Source organism: Nipponia nippon, unplaced genomic scaffold (genome assembly GCF_047370975.1).
Source record: "Nipponia nippon isolate SJK-2023a ecotype South Korea unplaced genomic scaffold, ASM4737097v1 scaffold_1, whole genome shotgun sequence".
Lineage (NCBI taxonomy): Eukaryota > Metazoa > Chordata > Aves > Pelecaniformes > Threskiornithidae > Nipponia > Nipponia nippon.
Window position 1 is genome coordinate 114,776,245 of NW_028262290.1, and position 19,932 is coordinate 114,796,176.

General features: G+C 45.0%; 1 protein-coding gene across 1 annotated transcript in view; it reads right to left on the reverse strand.

Annotated features, from left to right (window-relative positions):
• The window catches only part of AOAH (acyloxyacyl hydrolase), a 79,869-nt gene that overhangs the window by 11,063 nt on the left and 48,874 nt on the right, over nt 1-19,932 (reverse strand). The window contains exons 13-19 of the mRNA XM_009464427.2: nt 19,409-19,500; nt 16,955-17,037; nt 12,286-12,322; nt 11,186-11,260; nt 4,121-4,293; nt 1,239-1,297; nt 1,099-1,158 (exon numbers count right to left, since the gene is read on the reverse strand). Of these exons, the coding sequence (XP_009462702.1) occupies nt 1,099-1,158; nt 1,239-1,297; nt 4,121-4,293; nt 11,186-11,260; nt 12,286-12,322; nt 16,955-17,037; nt 19,409-19,500 (579 nt within the window). The remainder of the gene's footprint in view (nt 1-1,098; nt 1,159-1,238; nt 1,298-4,120; nt 4,294-11,185; nt 11,261-12,285; nt 12,323-16,954; nt 17,038-19,408; nt 19,501-19,932) is intronic.

Here is a 19,932-nt window from a genome sequence, read left to right on the forward strand (position 1 = left end):
AAATTACCTTCATTGAGCATCTACTTAACTGATATATCCTGGGTGATTTCTACAGCCGTAACAGAGATCAGGCTCTCCTAAATATTTAAATTGTGCAGTTTGGATAATAACACAGACAATTAGTTTCAGACAGGGGCTCAGAAAGAAGATTAATTCATACCCTGCAGACATATGAATTGTTCATGGACAGAAGTTACATGAACTGTATGTTCTGTATTGTTGGTACAAATATATAAGCTGCAATCCTGCAAAGATTTAGGACTGTGCTTAATGGCTTTCCCTGAAGTCAAGAGGGACAGGACATAAAATGAAACACATATGTAAGCCTTGGAGAAATTAAGGCCATATTTTTCATTTAGTGAATGCAAACATTAATACAACTATACACAGCGATGACATCTTTGACAATATTTGATTACTAGCTCTTTTACATGGCTGCAGCGGGGTGCTGGGATTAAAAATCAGCTTGTACCGTAAGGGAATAAGGAGCTGATATTATGTGACATTCAATTCTGCAGCCAGATTTTTAGGGTGACTTTTAAGACATCTCTGTTCTGTCTGTTCCCATTCCTGCACTGAGCCTGGATGCTCCTTGGTCACACCATCTGGCGATTAAGTCCACAGAAATGTGTCTGAGGAAGATTAGCACAAATCCCAAATGAAGACAGGGTAAGGCTCTTGCTCTCAGGGTCTGCTCCTGCTGCCAGCAAAATCTAAGTAGTTGGCTTTTCATACTCACAGCTGCTTGATTCACAATCCTTTTCTTTCTTATCAGGTACATTTTCTCCTTAAAGAACATGAACCTGAACAGTTTTGTCTCAGGGAGATCGCATCCCTTGAGAATAAATTTGGGCAGCTGAGAGGTTGGAAAGGGAATACAGTTACGAATCCCTTAGCTTAACCATGCTGCCTCCGAGAGCCTGAGAGGCATTTGAAAGGATGGGTACGGATGTTTCCGCATCTTTTCCCCGCCTTTGGAAGAAAAAAGCGTGCTGATGTCTTGCCTTTGAGATATTAGGCTTATATCCTCAGACACAGGGGCAAACTGGAAGAGCGCCTGTGCAAGAGGGTGGTCCCCTTGCAGCCTCTGAGACTTACCTCTGAGGTCAAATTCCTGAGGGTCTCGTTGGGGGTCAGCCAGCCGCTGCAGGGGCTCACCTGGGCAGGCACAGGGAGTGGGGCTTTAGCAGCAGGCCGAGAGGAAAGCAGGGCTCATAAGCTACAGCCAGAGACCTTACCTGGAGGCAGTCGAGGAAAGAATAAAGTTGACTGTACGTGATGTCCCTGTTCAGCTGCCCTGCAAAGCACAGAGAGGGAAACTTCATGTGCCTGATGGCCAAATGTAACTTCATTTTGCAGGTCTGTGCATTCCCATGCATAGACCCCTCGGTGGGGAGAGACACCCCGGGAGCCCCAACCCCCCCCGGTTACCCTCCCACCACCAAAGCTGGGATGCAACTTAGGTGGCAGCAATGCATCCTTCCCGCTAAGGCGCCTGTGTCCACACAGCATGCAGAGCACCTTCCGCTTCTCCTGCGTCCCTCTCCAGCCTTTCACGGGTCATTCGTTTCACACACGGGGTTAGTCATCACAGCCTGTGCCAATCTCCCAGGTGCGTGACTGATATTTTATCCATTAACGTGTCTCTCACCCTCCAAACAAATGCAGGGGTTGCAAAGCCGAAGGGAAGATTGGAGGTGACTGTATACACTCTGAGCTTCGCATTTACCTCGGAGAGGTTAGCCTTAAAAGGGAGGAACAATTTTGCTGTCACGGAGGGAAGTGGATATGCTTGTGTGGGGGAGCAAATTCAAGCATCAAGCCAAACACGCAGCTGACATGCCCTAAAATTCACTGTGCTATGCAATAGCCTGGCTTGCCGAGAAAATTATTACCCATTTTCTCAACCTTTTTGCTTCTTTGGTAGCTACAACCAAGGTGGAAATTAAATGGCCACTCAGTTCTCTGAGTTTGTAGCACACTGATCATCCTGTCAAGCTTCGTTATTTTTGCAGTGCTGAAATAAGAAATTTTTGTTGTTGTTTTGGGAACTGCAAAGCATGATTGCTACCAAGTGTAACGGGCTCCTCAGGTTGCTTTGCAGCGGCTCCCTGGTATAAATGTGATTCCTGCCTATCTCATGGCTGCCCATCACACAGCAGCAGTATCAGCTGCCTGAGGAGCAAAAGATGGGGAGCTCAAAGATCTAGTGTCACTCCTGGATGATGGGGATGTCCCAGACCCATGGAGCCTGAAAGCATCGGGTCCTGGGATGGGCTGTTGGGGACCAGGGATTCAGCAGAAAGCCAGACCGACATCTGGTCGTGCCTGACTGGCAGCCATGTGGGGAAACCTGCTCGCAATCCGTCGGAGGAGCTGCCAGAAGTGATCCCTTGCTACAAAACATGTTGCTTAGGATTAATTGGGTCCCCCTAAGGCAAATCAGCCCCTCTGAAAAATTTCCAACTGGTCCTATAGCTAATCACTCCTGATTTGGCTTGTGCCAAAAAATGCTACGTGTTGTCTCTGATAATTAGATATCCAGTAGAAGAAAAGTCCCTGTGATAAACATGCAGTCAAGGGAAGAAATGTATTTATGGGACTGAAAAATAATTATCATAGGCTCCCCCTGCCCTAAAAGGGACAAAATTTTTCTTTTATTTTTCTTTTTTTCTGCTTTCACTTGATAGCAGTATAGTGCTTATTAGAGAAAAAGGTAGCAATGTATCAGGAATAGAAATGGAGACCTCAGACTTCCTGAGAAGAGGCAAGTACTTTTGAGGGGTAACATAACCCATAGTAGATAACACAGAAGCTGTGGGGCCACTGGCAGTGATTGGGAAACCTTGGGGAAACCATGGCACAGGGTCTGCTGAAAGCTCTAGTATCCAGTGGTTGCCAAAATCATCTGAAGATGTAATCTGCTCTTTTAATGATGTGATTTAGCTTCTCTCTCTCTTTACTGATGAGAACTAAGATGACAACAACATTCCACTTGTTCAGATGCAAGAGAGCTTCCTTTACCCAAATAAAAAGAAGAACATGCTTTTGGTCTAAAATTTGACAGCAGAATGGCCACGATCGTTCCTTGTACACACATTTGACTGGAGAACAAGAGACTTACTTTAGCTGTTTTTGTATTTCTTTGCTACCTGCATAAAATATTTCACCTTCTGTATCCACTGCGGGGTGGTATAAATTTGTAGAGAAGGGGTTCTGCAACCAGCTTCCAAGCTTTCTAACCCTACAACCTCCTACGTCCCCAGGGACATGTTTCCACACTGACCCCAGAGGCACAGCCATTGGACTAACCAAGGACATCACACGTCGTTGCATGTGAATGCAGCCCCCTCTGATGACGTTCCTCCTTGCTGCTTGGCACAGGATGAAGCCAAGGAGCAAGTGGTCTGTCAACAGTCAGACATACAGTTTCATGGACACTCTGAGATGACAGGTTCCCAAAGGCAGCCTCCAAATCTCTGAAAACACTGCCCCAAAGCACCTGACGGCAACTGCACTCTGAGGCAATGCCCCAAAACGTGCCTGCACATGGTGTGAAGTTTCAATCATCACACCTGTAGGTAGGGTATGAGGTGGCAGGCACCCAGTGCTTGCAGAAAATTTATTTCTCTAATATCTAACCAGTTTTTCGCAACCCCCTGACTTAATCTTCTGTCCTGGCCCACATGCAGTTTTACCAAGACATCCATCAGTCAGTGAGTGGAGGTGTTCACCGAATGTCTACTTCCACCTGTAACAACAACCAGGATGAAGTGCAGGCAGGCTGGCCACAATTTTGGGCCAAGGCTGAGGCAGAACAGCTTGTTTCCACAGTCAGAGCATATATTGAGCCTGCTTTGGAGCTGAGAGGGTCCAGTTTGGGGGGGGGGACCAGGCATGTTAGGGGTCTGCCTTCTAGCTGCCCTGTCTTGCACTGAGGATGGTAAGCTGGCTCTGCTACTTCTACTACACAGCCAATATCTGTCTCATATTTCTCAGTCATCTCCTCCACTCTGTCAGGTTTGCTTGAAATTGTCAATAGGTTCATAAATTATTCAGGGAGAGAAGGCAACACGAGCAAGCAGATAACCAGGAGGACCCCACAACATCTCATACTGACCTAGAGGATGGTATCTGTCATGCAGGTTATCCCAGAGAAAGCGGCCATCTACCAAGCCTGTTAAAATCACATGGCTGCCATTTGGAAGACGGGAGTCCAGGTATTGCAGAGCTTGAACCACGTTGGAGAGCATCTCTTTGGGTGTAGTCATGTGAGCCAGCGTGTCACGGTTCCTGCAGAAGAAGAGGATGCCAACAGGACCTTGTGTCAGGTAACATTGTGAAACACCTTAAACAGCAGCATTTTCTTCTTTGCTGTAAGTTAGCTAGATAAAACTTTATAAAAATTATGCTATATGTGTTTTAGTCTCATTGTTATTGCCAAAATCAGAAGTGATACAGAAACCTCCCTCGGTGTAACCCTTCTCCCTGCTAAAAACAGACAGATGTATCCCTTTTTTATAGAGTGGCCTCCTGTTGTGGGTTAACCCCGGTGGGCAGCTAAGCATCACACAGACTCTCGCTTGCTTGCCCCCCACCCCCAGTGAGACGGGGGAGGAGGAAAGGAAGAGTAAAAGCAAGAAAACTTGGGGGGTCAAGAAAAAAAAAAAGTTATTGTTCCATAAGCAAAGGAGAAGTAGAAGAAGAGAGAAAGCAAGCAAAAGAAGTAATGCAAAGGCAATCATTCATCACCTCCCATGGGGAGACCGATGCCCAGCCAGTTCCTGAGCAAAAGATGGCTAACCCCCCTAAAATTCCCTCCTCTCCCTTTTTATTGCTGAGCATGATGTTGTATAGCAGGGAATCTCTTTGGTCAGTTTGGGTCATCCGCCTAGTTGTGTCTCCTCCAAACCTCTTGTGCACCCCCCTGATCTATTCACTGGGGGGGCAGAATGAGAAACAAATAAGACCCCAATGCTGTGCAAACACTGCTCGGCAACAGCTGAAAAAGTGTGTTATCAGCATTGTTTTGGTCAAAAATCTAAAACACAGCACCTTAGGAGCTGCTATGAAGAAAACTAACTCTATCCTAGCCAGGCCCAGCATACCTCCATAAAGAAAAAAAGCCTTAGCTCTCCTGTGGGTTTTATTCCATAGTTTGCAAATGAGTTAGTCTTTATTTACAGTGCAGAGAGGAGAATCAGAGCCATGAAGCAGGCTATGACCACATCATTGGTTTCCTGTGGTGTTAAAAATCCATGTAAAACTACGCCGGTAACCCTGGTGCCATGTTCTTTGTAGCTCTTGCAGAGCATCTTAAGCCACTTGATATAAACCTAGGAACTTGCCTAGCTGTAGTCCTTAAAAGTCCATGCTGCTTTTGGTGACTGCAAAGACACTGCCCTTGGCGTACTTATCAAACTCCAGCCTGCAGCTGACATTTGACTGATCTAATGTCTATCTCAAGTTTCAGTAGGAAAAGGATCCATTGCCCCAAGGGGTTGTAGGGTCCTGCTTCATCTGTTTAAAAGAGCCTCCGTGGTTCGGCTCTGAACAGGGGGAACCAGTGCTGCTCTACACACATGGGTTCAGGGTGCGTGATGCCCCACAGAAAGATGAAAGGAGGGCTTCTTTCCCCATGGGTTGCTGCATGTAGCTTACATTCAACATGCTCTTTGATTATGCCGGGTAGAAATATCTATGGTAGCTTTGTCTCTCACATGTCGTATGCCTCTTACTACAGCTCTGCAGGAGGGCAGGAGAGTAGCAAGGGGTCTGGACAAAGGTGGGAGACTGGAGGGAGGAAGAGGAGGCTGGAGGGAGGAGGTAATTAAGATAAAATAGTCCTCAGAAATGTTCATTAGGGTATGGGAGCTGTGTCAGTGTCCCACATGGACTGAACGCCCGCATTTTGTGGCTCACTGGCAGGCCTGAACCTCTTCAAGCCAGAGTCCCAGGCTCAGGTTTATCCCTCCCCTCTTGCATTTAGCTGTAAATGCCGCAGGGGGTGGGGAAATAAAATCCTGAAGTTGAAATAAATTTCAGCTTATATAAGAAAAACAAACAAGCAAAACCACCCCAGGCTGCCTAGAGAACACTGTTCTAGTTATGTTATTAAAACAACCACTTTATTACAGAAAAAGCATTCACCCACTCTCCCCCCCCGAGAGCAATTGCGATGCTCTCATGGTGCACGTGTCCGTAACAGGGGCTATGAGCAAGTGGGTGAATGCTGCCCTGAGGAGGCTGCCCCATCCCAGCAAGAGAGGATCCACAGGTCTCTGGCATGGGAGATACCCCAGCTCTGCGGGGCCCCGTTCCAGCAACACCTGGGAGGCAGAGCAGGGCCAGCTCTAGGGAGAAGCCTCCTGTTGTCCGGAGATGTCCCATTGCCCTCTCTCAAAGCAAAGAGTCAGTGGGATGGAAAGAAGGGCACCATTGTGTGCTTCCACAAACCCCAGGCAGCTCCAGGGTGGCCTGGGCCCCCTTGGGGCACACAGAGCAGAGCATGTAAATCCATAAGTTGCCTTTTTTGAATTGGGAAAGACAATAAAGACATGCATTTGCAACAGAAGCTCTTAAAAGAGCCCCCAGAGATAGCAGCGAGGGAACCATAGCCGGGATTTGGAGCACATCAATGTGTGTGGCTGTGCATGGCATGGACCATGCACCTTGGGAAGCAGGCTCCCGTGACAGTTTTGGCCCTGCCTTGGGGGTACAGCTCAGCTGGACCAAAGCTTTCAGAGAGAAAGCCTCAACACCCACTGAGGAGCTGATCTCGTTGCTCAAGAAGACAGACAAGGGATGTCCTTCCAAGTAGTGCATAAGGGTACACTAATGTCCATCCTTATTGTTTTAGCAGTTCCCATATTTTCTCCTCATGGGCTTGTAGGGAAGCGATCAGCTTAGCAGCCAGGAGGCTCCATCCAGGTCCTTTCCCTGGGAAAGTCCTTTAATCTCTTTCACAGCTTCCCAGGGGTAAGAGAAGGGCAAACTTGATGCTTGCAGTGCCGAGTGAGCTGCTGGGGAATCAGGTAGGATTTCTTGTCAGTGAACACTGTAGAACCAGGAGCTTCAAAAGCGTTGTTGTTCTGTCTTGAGGCATTAGAAATGTTTGCAGGGGGTGTTAAGTCCTGTGTGGGAGAACCGGGTTCCCTAGCAAGGATTTGAGATTCTTCAGTGGGCTGCATTTTGCACACAAAATAATAATTAGACGAGGTCCCTGGGCCCAGAAATTTATCTTAATGCAGTATGTGCTGCTGAAGCATTTCAGACTTTCTGGTTAGCGAGAACCGAAAAACAGTGTTAAGATTCAGGCTTATCCTTGCGACAGCCACCCAAGCAAGGTATTTTTGAGATAAGACTGTGGTTTTTGCCTTTAAATCACTTCATTTCACCTACAGGTGTTGCAGCACTCGATTTCAAAATAGTGCTCTGATGTAAGGCCTCTACTACAAGTAAACACGTCAGTGTGAGCCAAAATTAATATGACATTCATTACTCCACTTTCTCTTGTCATTCTCTGCTGAAGTCATGCAGATATTTCAGTGCATTTCTTCACATTTCCTTTCTGTGCCAGGCTATGAAATTGAAACCGACTGAGAAACAAGCCATCTCGTAGGCACGTTGTTTTGGGCTCTGCCATAAGGACTGCAAGGTGCCTGGGTGAGTGTGGGTGGCTGTTGTGGTACCCTCACACGGTCCCCCTGGGCAGCAGCAGCCAGTGAGAGCCTCTGCCCACCTGCGGCCTCTGGAAGCTGATGTTGGCCATGGTTCATTGTGTCAGAGCGTAGCAAGCACACATTAATGTTAGGATTCTTGTTGCATTGGATCTGGGCATTTTAGGGAGCACTCCCTGCCTCCCTACAATACACTAATACACAGTAATATCCTTGGATGTCCACACAGCTCCTGGATGTCCTAACGCCACGGGTACCCTAGCTGTGCACACATATAACACGGAGGGACCTGACAGCCTCATGCAATCTGTGTGAAGCTTTTCCAGCTCTCCTCTGCCACAGAGGCCTCCTCCAGTCCTTTATAACAGGGTCTGGCATAGTCCATATGCAGATCTCCACCCTCCTTCTGCACGGGGTTCATGGGCCTGGCCTGCCATGTCCTGCAGGGCAGCAATTCCCCTCTCCACATGACCCCAACCCAAATAAATATCCCCCCAAGCCAATGTTTCAGCTATACACGACTGCTTTCCAGCCACCTGCTGTTACATGCCCAGGGTTTGGGCCACTGGCCTATGGGGTCAGCTGGTGAGCAGGCACACCATGTGCACACACTCACACATGCCACATGCACGTACACACAGAGCTGGATCCACAGTACAGGAGTTCAGCTCCAGCTTGTTGCAGAGGGGTGGTGTGCCAGGGACACGAGAGTTAGAGGTATTGCACACTCACATACTATTTTTAGGGCCAGAGGGGTGCAGCAGCACTTTGGTGACGGTAGCCTTACAATAAGGGAGTGCTATGCTCTCGCTGGCGCCGGTGCCGCTCTGTACAAGTTCCCTTCCCGGTGGCTGCCTGCTCACCCCACTCTGCTGCTGTCACCTTTCTGTTTGCTGCAGATGCCATAACTGCAAAGCTGCAAAAGAGAGGCTGGAGAAATGGCGCCTTACCCTGAATGCAACCAATACGTGCAATAATTGTACAGAATTTGAGACTGCTGGTGCTCATTATTTCCTTGTCTGAATTTTTTTTTGTTCCAGGTCTGTGTGTCCCACATTGTGTCCCATATTTACACCTCAGTGGGCTGAGAGATACCATTGCCATCTGTCTTTATTTTTCTAACCCCCCTGTTTGGACACCACAGTGTGGAGACTACTGGGAACATGTAACACAGGCTGCCAATTTCATTATCTTTCTCATCTACAAACATCCATATTACTCACTGCCCTGCTCTTCGCATGGGATGAAATACTGGCATTTTAACAATGCTTTGGCTAAAAGACCTGCGTCTCCAGTCTGCTCAGCATACCGCTCTCTTTTGAAGGTAAAATACAGCATAAGGCCAGAAAGGCTCTATTACTGCAGTTTAAAGATGTGCTTGAAGAGGTTTTTATTTGTCAAGCTCTAAGTTTGAAGTCAAGCCCATCGGATGCTCCGCATCCGCTGTAACCTCTGTGGGTACATCAGAGCCAGGGCAGCTACACGCAGTGACTGGACACCGAAAAAATCGCTCTCCGCTGTACATCCCACTCGATGGAAAAAGCATGGAAACAGCATGTTTCTACAGAAGGTACAGCATCTTTCCTCGCTGCAGTCACAGGGATCACTACAGCCTGATAGCCTCTTTTGATGCAGCAAATGTTTTGGAAGAAAACAGACAGCAGATAGATAGGATTTGAGCAGACAAAAGTGTCTCTGCCAGGTAATGGATGCTGGGATAAAAAACCAGCAGAGTTTCAAGTAATAAACACTGTTTTAGGACATACAAATGGGTGAGCCAAGGCCAAAATGGTTTAAATTTGTGGAAAATTTCTTTTTACTTAAGGCAAGAATAGAAAGCAGTGTTAGAGACAGAGGAAGTGAAAGGAATAACCTGCAGAATGAGGAATAAAACAAAGGAAAAAGAGGTGCTTTTAGCAAAGTCAGTGAAACAGCAGAATTTAAATATGTACACAGCAGAGCCTGGGCCAAGCCTAGGAGAAGACACCTCGAAAGTCTCTGCAGCAGGAACTATGGACTTCAGCGAAGGCGCTATCTGGGGGCGGGGGAAGCTCATCATCCTGGGGCTGGCTGTAATGATACCTCCATAAGCTTCTCAATAAACAGATGCCCAGGACAGTCTTGTCAGCAAGTAGCAGAAGGTCTGTGACTGCTTTTCCCCCTCAGTTGAAGAGTGGTGGAGTTACTTTTGAGGATTTGTGCATCCTTCCCTAAACAGGAGGGTGGTGCTGAGGGCAGATTTGGCAGTTCTGGGCAGGGGTGCAGAGAGAGCGCGAGCACCGGAGGGAGATGTTTTGTAGTGAGCACTGGAGGGAGATGTTTCATGGGAGGTTAACTCTGCGTGCTGCTCACAGGTGGCCGGGGAGATGATGGTGCCAGGGAAGGACCTAAAATGCGGCCCCTGCGGTCCCGCTTCTGCCCTGGCTGAGGGCTCCGCGTTGCTGCCCTTGCCTGGCCTCTGGCCATCCACATCTGGAGCACAACACCCGACATGCAAAGTTTCAACCTAAGCACTTGCTGTTAAGCAAAGTTTTAGGAAACCCAAACCAGGATATTTTAATGGCAAAGTCTGGCAGCCTGCATAATAGCTCTAAGTTCATTATGCAACCTGCAGGTGAGACTTTTCAAAAGCTTCGGAAGGGGACTTAGCTGAGCATGCATCATTTATTAAAATGAGTGTTTTGAAAGTCTCCGCATAAGTCAGATTTATTTTTTCCACTTAAAAGAAAACCTGAAGAGTCATTATGGTGAAAATAATGTTACATTAACAACAGCACTTCGACCACCTGCAAAACCAAGACTATGGTATGGACGTGCTCTGCATTGGCCTGGTTGCAAGGTGTTTTCTGCCTTCCCAGTATCAGGAGGAAGGGAAGCATCCAACTAGTGACCTCTTGGTATCCCTATGAGCATTGCTAATGGATAATGCCAGAACTATTTGTTTTGAAAGCTTCAGTTCATTCTCCTGCTGAGCTTATGACATGAGTAAAGCCAGAAAGACAAAACACCTCGTCAGGAGAACACAGCAAAGACTGCAGGCAGTGTGCAGCAGAGGCAGAGTGAAAATAGACCTCGACAGGGGACTACGTTGTCATTCTTCAGAAAAGGTAAACCAGTCACGCTCTACCTCCTGACAGGAGGTGACACACTGGGTAAGATGGATATACATGCTTTTAAACACTTTTTTTCCCCCTCCTGTTGTTCATTTCATCTGCTAAGTTAGAAATATTCTACTTCAGACATGCCACTGGTCACTTATCACCAGCTTGTGAAAGAAAGAAAGACAAGCTCCAAATGAGGACTGGTGGGTGGCTATGAGAAATACAAGTAAGGTAACAACCAGTATTTTCAGCAGAAAAATAAGAATGAAGCACAGACTAATAGCAAAGAAAACTGCCGTCATGGGGAAGCACAAAGCAATGAGACATAAATGTCCAAGCAGCCAGCAGTACTCTAAAGAAGTCAAATTTATGATGCTATGAATGTTAATTCAGTTTACACCTTACCCATTGCAGACATCATTCCCAATTGTAGCGTAGATAACTATGGCTGGCTTGTCCAACAGCTGGTTTCTGGCCAAGCTAAAAGATAAATACGCAGCTATATTAATGGGGAAATACATTCTCAGTGTCAATCACACACCATGCTTGTATGAGATCACATTTGGAATTAGCTCCCTTAGATTTGGCCAATGCTCAGATGACTATGCTTCTGCATTTGGGAAAGGTTTTTTTTCGAGTTTTTTTACAGTTTTGTATTTTAGTAAAGTTTCTTAAATACAGGTTTTTTCGCTTCTTCCTTTTGCCCCTCATGGACTTGCCTTTTTCACTGTTTTTCCTGCTGGCTTTCTGTCTTCTTTGTATTATTCAGAAGCCAAATCAAGTAGTTTCATTTCGGGGCAAAGACACAAATCAAGATGGGAAGTTTTTAATCAGAGATAGGAGAAGACGACTATGTTTGGCTGACAACCAAGTTTATGTGTAGGATTGGGCTCAAGATCAAATCAGGATGTGGTCTGAAGTTCAGTGCCAAAGGTCAAGGATTCATTACTACTTTTTGTAGAGGACAGAACAATAAATCCCTTAGGATGAGAACTATATCAGCATCAAGCAAACTAAATCAAACCCAGCTGCCCCACAGACCACCCAAATTCATCTGAAAAGGAGAGTTGCTGCCTCTCACTATCCAGCAGCTACTCAATCATGTCCATATGGAGATAAGACAGTGGACCTGCCCATGTCTGTTGACACTGCTACAAACCAGGAGTAATGCAGTTAGGGGGACACAAAGCACAGATTTAGGGAAAGGCTTAGTCTCTTCCCTAAAATCACTGGAAATGCTCCGTTGGCTTAACTGGGCCAAGATCAAGGCCCTGGAGATGGTTACATCCACACTTTAAAACAGTTTTTCTTCTGTTGATGAATATTTACGCCAGAGAAGAAACAGCCGGCACTTCAGAGCACAGTGGCCAAGGGAACCTGTCCTTTTTAGGACACTTGTGGATAATACATTACTTACAGTGCTTTGCTTGTTTCTTTTGAAGAAGTAGGACTCCTGCAACAATTCTGTACCCCCAGTCACCATTCGAATCCCATTAAACACTCACCTTTTTATTAAATAGAGGAGGTTTCCTGAATAACCACCTGATCACGCGTAGTGGGAATAAGAGAAATAGTACAATATGGTTATAGTGACAAATAAAATGAAGCGCAAAACCCAACTTCACTGCATATTTCCAAGAATGCAGAAACATTAAAAATAAAAATGGAACAAGTCATCTGTGTAACTTTTTTGGGTGCCGGCATTAGGAAGTAAAGCTATATCCAGGGACCTACTGCTGCTTACCTGAGTCCCACACTTCAGACTGTAGAAAATCCAGCACTTTTAAGCGCTGGGTTGTTTGGATCTGGCTTTTAATCCAGATCTGGCAGCTTCTTCCCATCTGTTGAACATAGTAGTCTCTTGTAAACCAGCCAACCTGACTTGTCAACAGTCGATCTACTTTTAACTTTCCCTATAAATTGCAAAGGGAACTGTTCTCACTCTTCTGAGAGAGTAAGCGTCTCACAGCTATACCACGTTGGGACTGATTCAGGTCCTAAACATAGGCACCAAGTGCCATTTTTGACATCCCAGAGTATCCAAGGCACCTGCAGCAGGGCTGGCAGATACAACACAGGATGCCTGAGAGATTGTGCACTTCTGGAGAGGCAGCTGGAAGTGGGAAAGATACTGTAAAGCATCTTAAATAGCACTAGACACCAACATTTGGGTGTCTGCATTACTCTCCCCATGAGTGGCAGACTTACGAAAAATAGTATTAGGTCAGCTGCACCCCTCCCAAGAAGATCTGCATTTCAATCGCAATTCACCCAAATGGTTGGATGTAAGTCTGTCCTCCTCCAGGAAAAGAGCTAGCTACACCTAAGCATCTGTGAGCATTTATAATCTTTCATTTATATCTTGAATGAGAAAAGCATTCCCAATTAAGAAAGTCTTTATGCATAAAACTTACTAGTAGGTCTTTAAAGGCTATGCATATATGTCTTAACTATCCACAGCGCACAAATGAAACTCCATCACCTGCAGTGCAAGAGTGATAGCAAACAAGGAGCCAAAAAAAGCTTTATGTTTTGTTCAAGATTAGACTAGGACTGACTGCAAGAAGCGTACCTCACAGCAACGTACAGAAACATAAACTTCAGAGAAGCAGGCCCTACAGGTTGTACTTGCTTTTATTTTGCAGTATTTTCACTCTCTCCTCTTTTCTTTCTCCTTTTCCTCTTGTATTACCCTCCCTCTATTCTTTGCTCAGCTCTTCCCTGGTCTCTCTCTCTTCTCCTCTTTTCTGCATTGTGCCTCTGAAGCTTGCTTTGAGGAGCAAATCCTGTCTTCCCCGCAGCTCTTGGGGGGAAACTTGTGGACAGAACATCGTTAAATCCCTGCTGGATTGGTACAGGGGAAAGATCTAAGAGATAAACCCCTAAGGCTGCAATAATACACTTTGCATTTTAATAGTTGTGCCTTTGTTACTATCACTCACAGTGATGCCAACCGCATATATCAAGGGATCCTTTATGCTTTAAATAATGCAGTTCTTCCAAGCTAAAAATGAATGTATCTGTCTGCTGCTTGTCTCCTGAGGGTTGCTGGTCCATTCAAAATCCAGCCCTTCTGCTGAGAAGCTCTTTTCAGCAGAATAAGAGCCCCACAAAATCCTTAGAAAATATGGCTTGGAACATAACTACTGGCAGGTTTTTTTCTGTTTATTAGCCCTTCTTTCAGCTAGAGTTCAACACCGCTCTGTTAAGCCATTCTGCCGCATGGCTCCCTGGACTGCGGCTGAAGCTCCAGCACAAATAAACTGTTGGAATCTCTAGAAAGTAAAAATGTATTTACAAAAAAGTAAGAAGCTGTTCTTGGGTATGTATTACCTCTACGAGCGTAGGTAGTTATAAGCAGCCCTGTGGAAAGCATTAGCACATTTACAAATCAAGTAAATACATCAAGGAAATGAAGGGTTTTTTTAGAGAACCGTTTTCATGAGTAAATTGAGTCTTCAAGGAAGTTTTTGTGAAAGAGGATGCAATCTGTGATGAAAACACTCAAGAGAGAAAAAGGGATGCGGCAGAACAGTTACCCTTACGCTGTTGAATGTCCTGGCAGCTATTCCTGGATCTTTCCTTTCCCCCTCTCTATTGCTTTCCAAACATTTTCAGACGGGTGGGGTTTTTTAGTTTTGGTTGAGGAGTGAGGGTTGGGTTTGCTTCCGCTTGTGAGCAACCCTAGATTTCATAAACCGTGGAATACTCGAGCTGCACTTCTTGATTTTCTTGCTCTTAGACCTTGTGTGGCTGACAAGGAGCCAGCACTAATGTGCACTGGAAGAGCCTGGGTCCAGATAGCACCAGAAGTGCTGTGTGGGCAAGAATGGCTTACTGACTTCTAATCTTTTGCTCCCTTATGCTGTAAAAGCAATTGGAAATGTAACGGTGCAAAGAAAAAAGTCTCTGGTTTTCCCCAAATGAACTAGAATTTCCAAGACAGACAAAGAAAAAAAAAATTATTATTTCTTAACTGGTTTTGAAGCCAGTGTGAGATATCTGGTGCTTGATGGCTCAGTGAGCCACAGCATGTGTTAACAAGGCCTAATTTTTCTGGTCAAAGGCAAGAATCCCAAAGAGACAGATCAGACTACAAATGGCAAAGGAATATACAATATCCATGTTTTGAAGTAGCATACATTATCCAAGTATGTCCTGCAAAACATGGATGACAATTGCAAGATTGTTCTGTAATTATTTAGAAATTCTGAGGGTATTCACTTTCACCATGCTTATCTAATGATTTTTTGGAATATTCTAGCAACTGATTTTACTATTAGGCTGCTTCTATCAAAACAAGGGATCTTCAACAAGTGCTGGAGAACATTTAGAAGAACTTTCTAACTCCACACCTAACCATTCATGCCCGGCCCTCACACCTGAGCATCCCACTCACCCAGTCAAAAAAACAGAAATAGCACATGGCCTACCAACCTGTGTGAAACTGCTGGAAGGCAAGCCACCAAAACCATACTGAAAACAATGAACCCATAAAAATTATCTGTAGAAAACTGTTCAGCAAGCCACTTCAATGGAAAACATTGATTAGGACTGTGAGCTGCTTGTTGTGCAACCGCAAGCTGAAAGCAGTAATGGTGGCATAGAACAGATTTGTTACGAATTATTAACCTATATCTCATATACCAAGCATCTTCTGGAGTGCCTGGTGAGCAAAACTGGTCACCCAAAATGAATGTCAGCAATTCTGATGTGAATGTATTCATGGGACATGGGTAACATACACGGAGAGCTGAGGGGCTCCCTCCCTGGCCCTGGCTGAGCACCCTACCCTGCAGCCAGCTGCACAGGAGGGAAGGGTCCACCATCTCCAGGGGATAATGGGATGTTTTAAGAAAGGGAAGGCAGATATCCCGCTAGCATGGAGGCTGGGGAAGCTTTCCTCTAGGGTGAAGATGCACGTCCCAAGAAGGGCAACGGGCAAAAGTCCCTCCGTGCTGAGCTCTGACACAGCGCTACTGCTTCTGTAGGGGGGCTGGAGACAAGCATTGCTCTCAGCCCCCGGCTTGGCTTGCCATCCCTGGGCTCCAGCTCTTGGCTGCATGCTCCCCCCATCAGAACCGCATCTCCAGTGTCTCATCCTCTCATTGCATGTATATGGGGCTGTGAAGCATCATTTTCAGAGGAAGGTTAAGTTGTCCCAGGTGGGGCTAGGTCAGATTGGTGGCCAGCTTTTTGCTTTACTGACACTGAAAGCGGCCATTTAATTCCTCCCATTCGGGGAAACTATTAAGCCAAGTGAGGCAATAAAAGCAAACCTCTACAATGTGGTGTCAGTGCGATGATAAAGAGAAGATACTGAGGGAAGATATCCTGGGATTTTTCTGTCACTTGTAATTTTTCTCTTTTTTAAATTCCCTTCACAATTTTCTTTAGAGTCTTTTGCCCTGACATAGGCTCACCTCCTTTTGTATCCTGTAGGTGTCTGTAATGTAAGTGGAAAGGAGACATGTGAAGTGTAGAGAAAAAGGAACGATGCACACAGTGAGAGGTTTTTTTTCTTAAAAGTCTATGAGAGAATTAGGGAAAAGGAAGAGCAGAAAGTACAACCCCCATTAATGTAAAGAGAGCAGAACAAGGTAATAGGGTATCACGTACTGAGATGAACTGGACACCCTTGCTATGAGACTGATGACTGTTTTGTGCCCACTCTGCCTGCCCGTGTGGCAGCCCTGTGAGTCCCCTGTGCTACTGTGGGGTGCAGTGTAGGGCCCTCCCGGCATCCCCCGCGGCAGTGCAGAGCAGGGGGGTGCAAACAAGCAGGGACCACGCCACAGCTTCCAGAGGAGATGGAGGGCAGACCTTTTAGCCCCATCACTGCTAGCGACATCCCTCTAAATCCCCCCTTTTGGCCAAAAAAATCCCCCATAGAGTTACAGTGGGGTACACTCATTTTTAGCCCAGTGGAAATTCTTAGTCTGTGCGTGGAGAAAAGTGACCAAGCCACACACCTCCCTACTCAAAGCCAGAAGAAAAGGCACTGAGTTAAGTAAGTGCTGTTCTCTATTTTTCCATAAGAAATGTATGTAATTAAGAAGGGGTTTCTATTTGATTCTAAAAGATGTTCATTAATGCAGCATCATGTTCATTAATGCAGCATCAAGTATCAGACTAGTAAGGTTAAAAAAAAAAAAGTGAAAAAACTTAACATACCATTTTGGGAAATGTTCTGTAAGTCTCTGTGATTACAGCGATTTCTCCTGCGTAAACGTAGATACAGAGAGTCTGTCCAGCCTCTGAAACAAATCAAGAAAAGCAAGCTGCTAAACTCATGTGATACTGATGAAAACACAGCTGATATTAAAAATGAAGTATGTTCTTGTCTCTGAACAACTCCATGTCCCAGTTACGTATATGCTTCTATTGTACCGTCTCTCCTTTTTGTGGTCATAAATCTTTTTCATCTTGAACAGGGTGGCCTAAAATGGAAGCCAACATATCCTCTCAGAAACTACAAATTGATGGAGAGTTTATTTGAAATTGTTCCATCCAGGATGCTTTTATCCTGGTCTTCCACATAAGGTGTTTAAAAACCTTTTTGTTATACTTCATTTATCAAAACAATCCTGTTGATTGCTCACTAATTGCCTTTTCAATTGGTTGTTATGGAACAGTAAATAAAAAAGAAGAAATATTGGCAGGGCATTTGTTTCCCAATGCCATAAATCTTGGATGGATTGATCTGAAAACAGGTTATGCTTGATTGTGATTAGTTCTCTCCTTTACTTTTCACTGTTGAGAAAAATGAAAATGCAAATGAAAAGGAGAACAGCCCAAAGGGAAGCTGATGAGAAGACCATGCTCCCAGGCACGAGTACATGGTCATCTCTATCAGGGCTGCTAATTTTGTGTTTGAAATTAGACACCAAAGGAATCAGGTAACAAATACCGTGGCTTAAGAACAGCAAACTTGGACGAATGCAGAAAAACAGAAGATAACGATAAGTTTTGAAACCAGCAATAAAAAGTACACTACCTACATAGAAACGCATGATAACATCAACCAGTCACTGTGCAATGGGCTACACAAGAAACACCCAAGCTCTTTGGTTTTCAGCATAGCGGGACGGTGGACGAGGAGAAGAAAACAGACCTTCTTGGTCAGAAGATATTAAAAAGTGGTGCCCCTGTTCACCCATTGGGGGGTGGGAAAGACAAGCACGGACTCCATCAGTTTGCGTCTCTATTTCTGCAGGCTGGGAGTAAATGGGAGCCTCCCACTGCACATTGCCAGCTAGTCTCCACCACACTTAGTCTTTGTGGTGTGGCATTTTGAGCTGCTTCCCTTAAAAATGCCTTGAAGTCCCAAACAGTCCTTTTCTTTCTTCCAGATATGGAAGAGATTAAAAAAGAGATTAAAAACTGAACACTGATCCAAGGCCTATCACTGACAACTTCAGGGTCAATACTAAGCTCTGATCACTTGTGAACTTCAGATTCTTTGCAGCCCAGTTAAAAACTGTGTATTGAGTAGGTGGACATTGTAACAAGTTTTTAAAGGGTGGTTTTGCTGCTGACTGAAAGAAGAGGCTGCATAGATCTTCTCTGTTGGCTTGTCAAGTAGTATACCACTTTAAAACACACTTTGTGTGAATGTAGCTGAGGCCGAAAGCCTAGTTTTTGCACAGGGAGAAAAAAGGAAGCAAAAAGTACAAGTGTACGGTGCAACAGATATTTTTAAAAAGAATATATTCTGCCAACTTTTAAATTCTGTTGGTAGAGAGCCTGTTTAGGCTTGACTCATGCTTGGTTTGGCATTTCACTATATTCATGACCTATCTTAGGCATACAAAATAAAAATTATCTGAAACTCAGGTCAGACCAGGCACTGTTGATGATTGTATCCTTCAGTTCCAGCAGGAGTCAAGGGCCTCTTAATGCTGGCCAGAAAGATGATTAACAAAATTATGAATATTTTTTTTAACTTCACAGTTAAAGCTGCAGGCATTTCAAGGTGTTTTCTTTGTGTTTGGACTTTATTTTCCTTCCCTCTGGCAGAGATTTCTTTTTTCTCCATCTATCCCTGTATCCTTCTCCATCCACGTGACCCAATGTAACACAGTACATTAGGTCACAGGCACTTCCAAATTCTTCTTTTGCTACTTCCCTCTCAATGTGAAAAAAGAAAGGGGAAGAAAGATTGCCCCAAAAAAGGGAACACCATGAAATAACCCTGGGGTTACCATTTCTTCCACTGTTTCAGCAGCAAAAGGAAACAGGAGGATGAGGGAAAGAGAAAAAAAAAACTAAAAGAAAAGGAAAATGCTGATTTTTGTTAGTTTCAGTAATGCTGCCCTTTTCTCTGCCTCAGAATTTTGAAAAAAGGAAGTTTGTTTTTCATTTCTTAGTTTTTTTTTTTCTCCTTCTAAATTACAGTTTGACCAGCTCTAAAACCTACCCTGAATTTTAGGAAGACTGGGCTAGAGTACTGTGCATATATTTAAAAGATTTTTAAAAATCCCTAGGTCCAGTGTCAATCTTAACAGAGCTGACTAGCATTTTTATCTTTACTTTCAAGCACTGTTTTTGTGTTTGTTTTTTTTTCTTGCTGTGCTTTGAGGGACCTTGAGACTTCCTATGACTTGGCCACCCTGCCTGTTGGCTTACCCAATGGTGGAGTTCAGAAATCCAGTGATCTCTGAGAACTGGGGCCAGTCAAGCTCGTCGGTGAAAGCCATTGGGAGATTAGCAAATGATTTCTGAAAGATAAATTTTTAAATCAACATGGTGTTACTCTCACAGACAAAAATTCTTTTCAGCAAACTCGAGCACTTCCTAGCTGGAGCATTAGCTGGACAGCAGCAATTGTAACTATAGCTGTAGTGGTAATTATTTATGCATATACTTAAAAGGTCGGCTCTTGTAAGATGGACTTATCAAGAGGCGGAGGAAGGAAAAGCAGAAGAGATATCTGAATCACATCTCCTGGTGCCCTTTAATTCTGGATGAGCCCAAAACTCCTGACGCAGAGCACGTACTGCAGATGCAGACTACCAAGGCAGCAGCTATTCGCTGCGGCATCTGTCCCGTCCAAAGGTGGGTCTCCTTGGGCACAGGAAGAGATGACAGCATGATGTCCCCAGCATATACAGCAGAGGGATAACGTCAAATTCACTCAAAGCTCCCTTGTC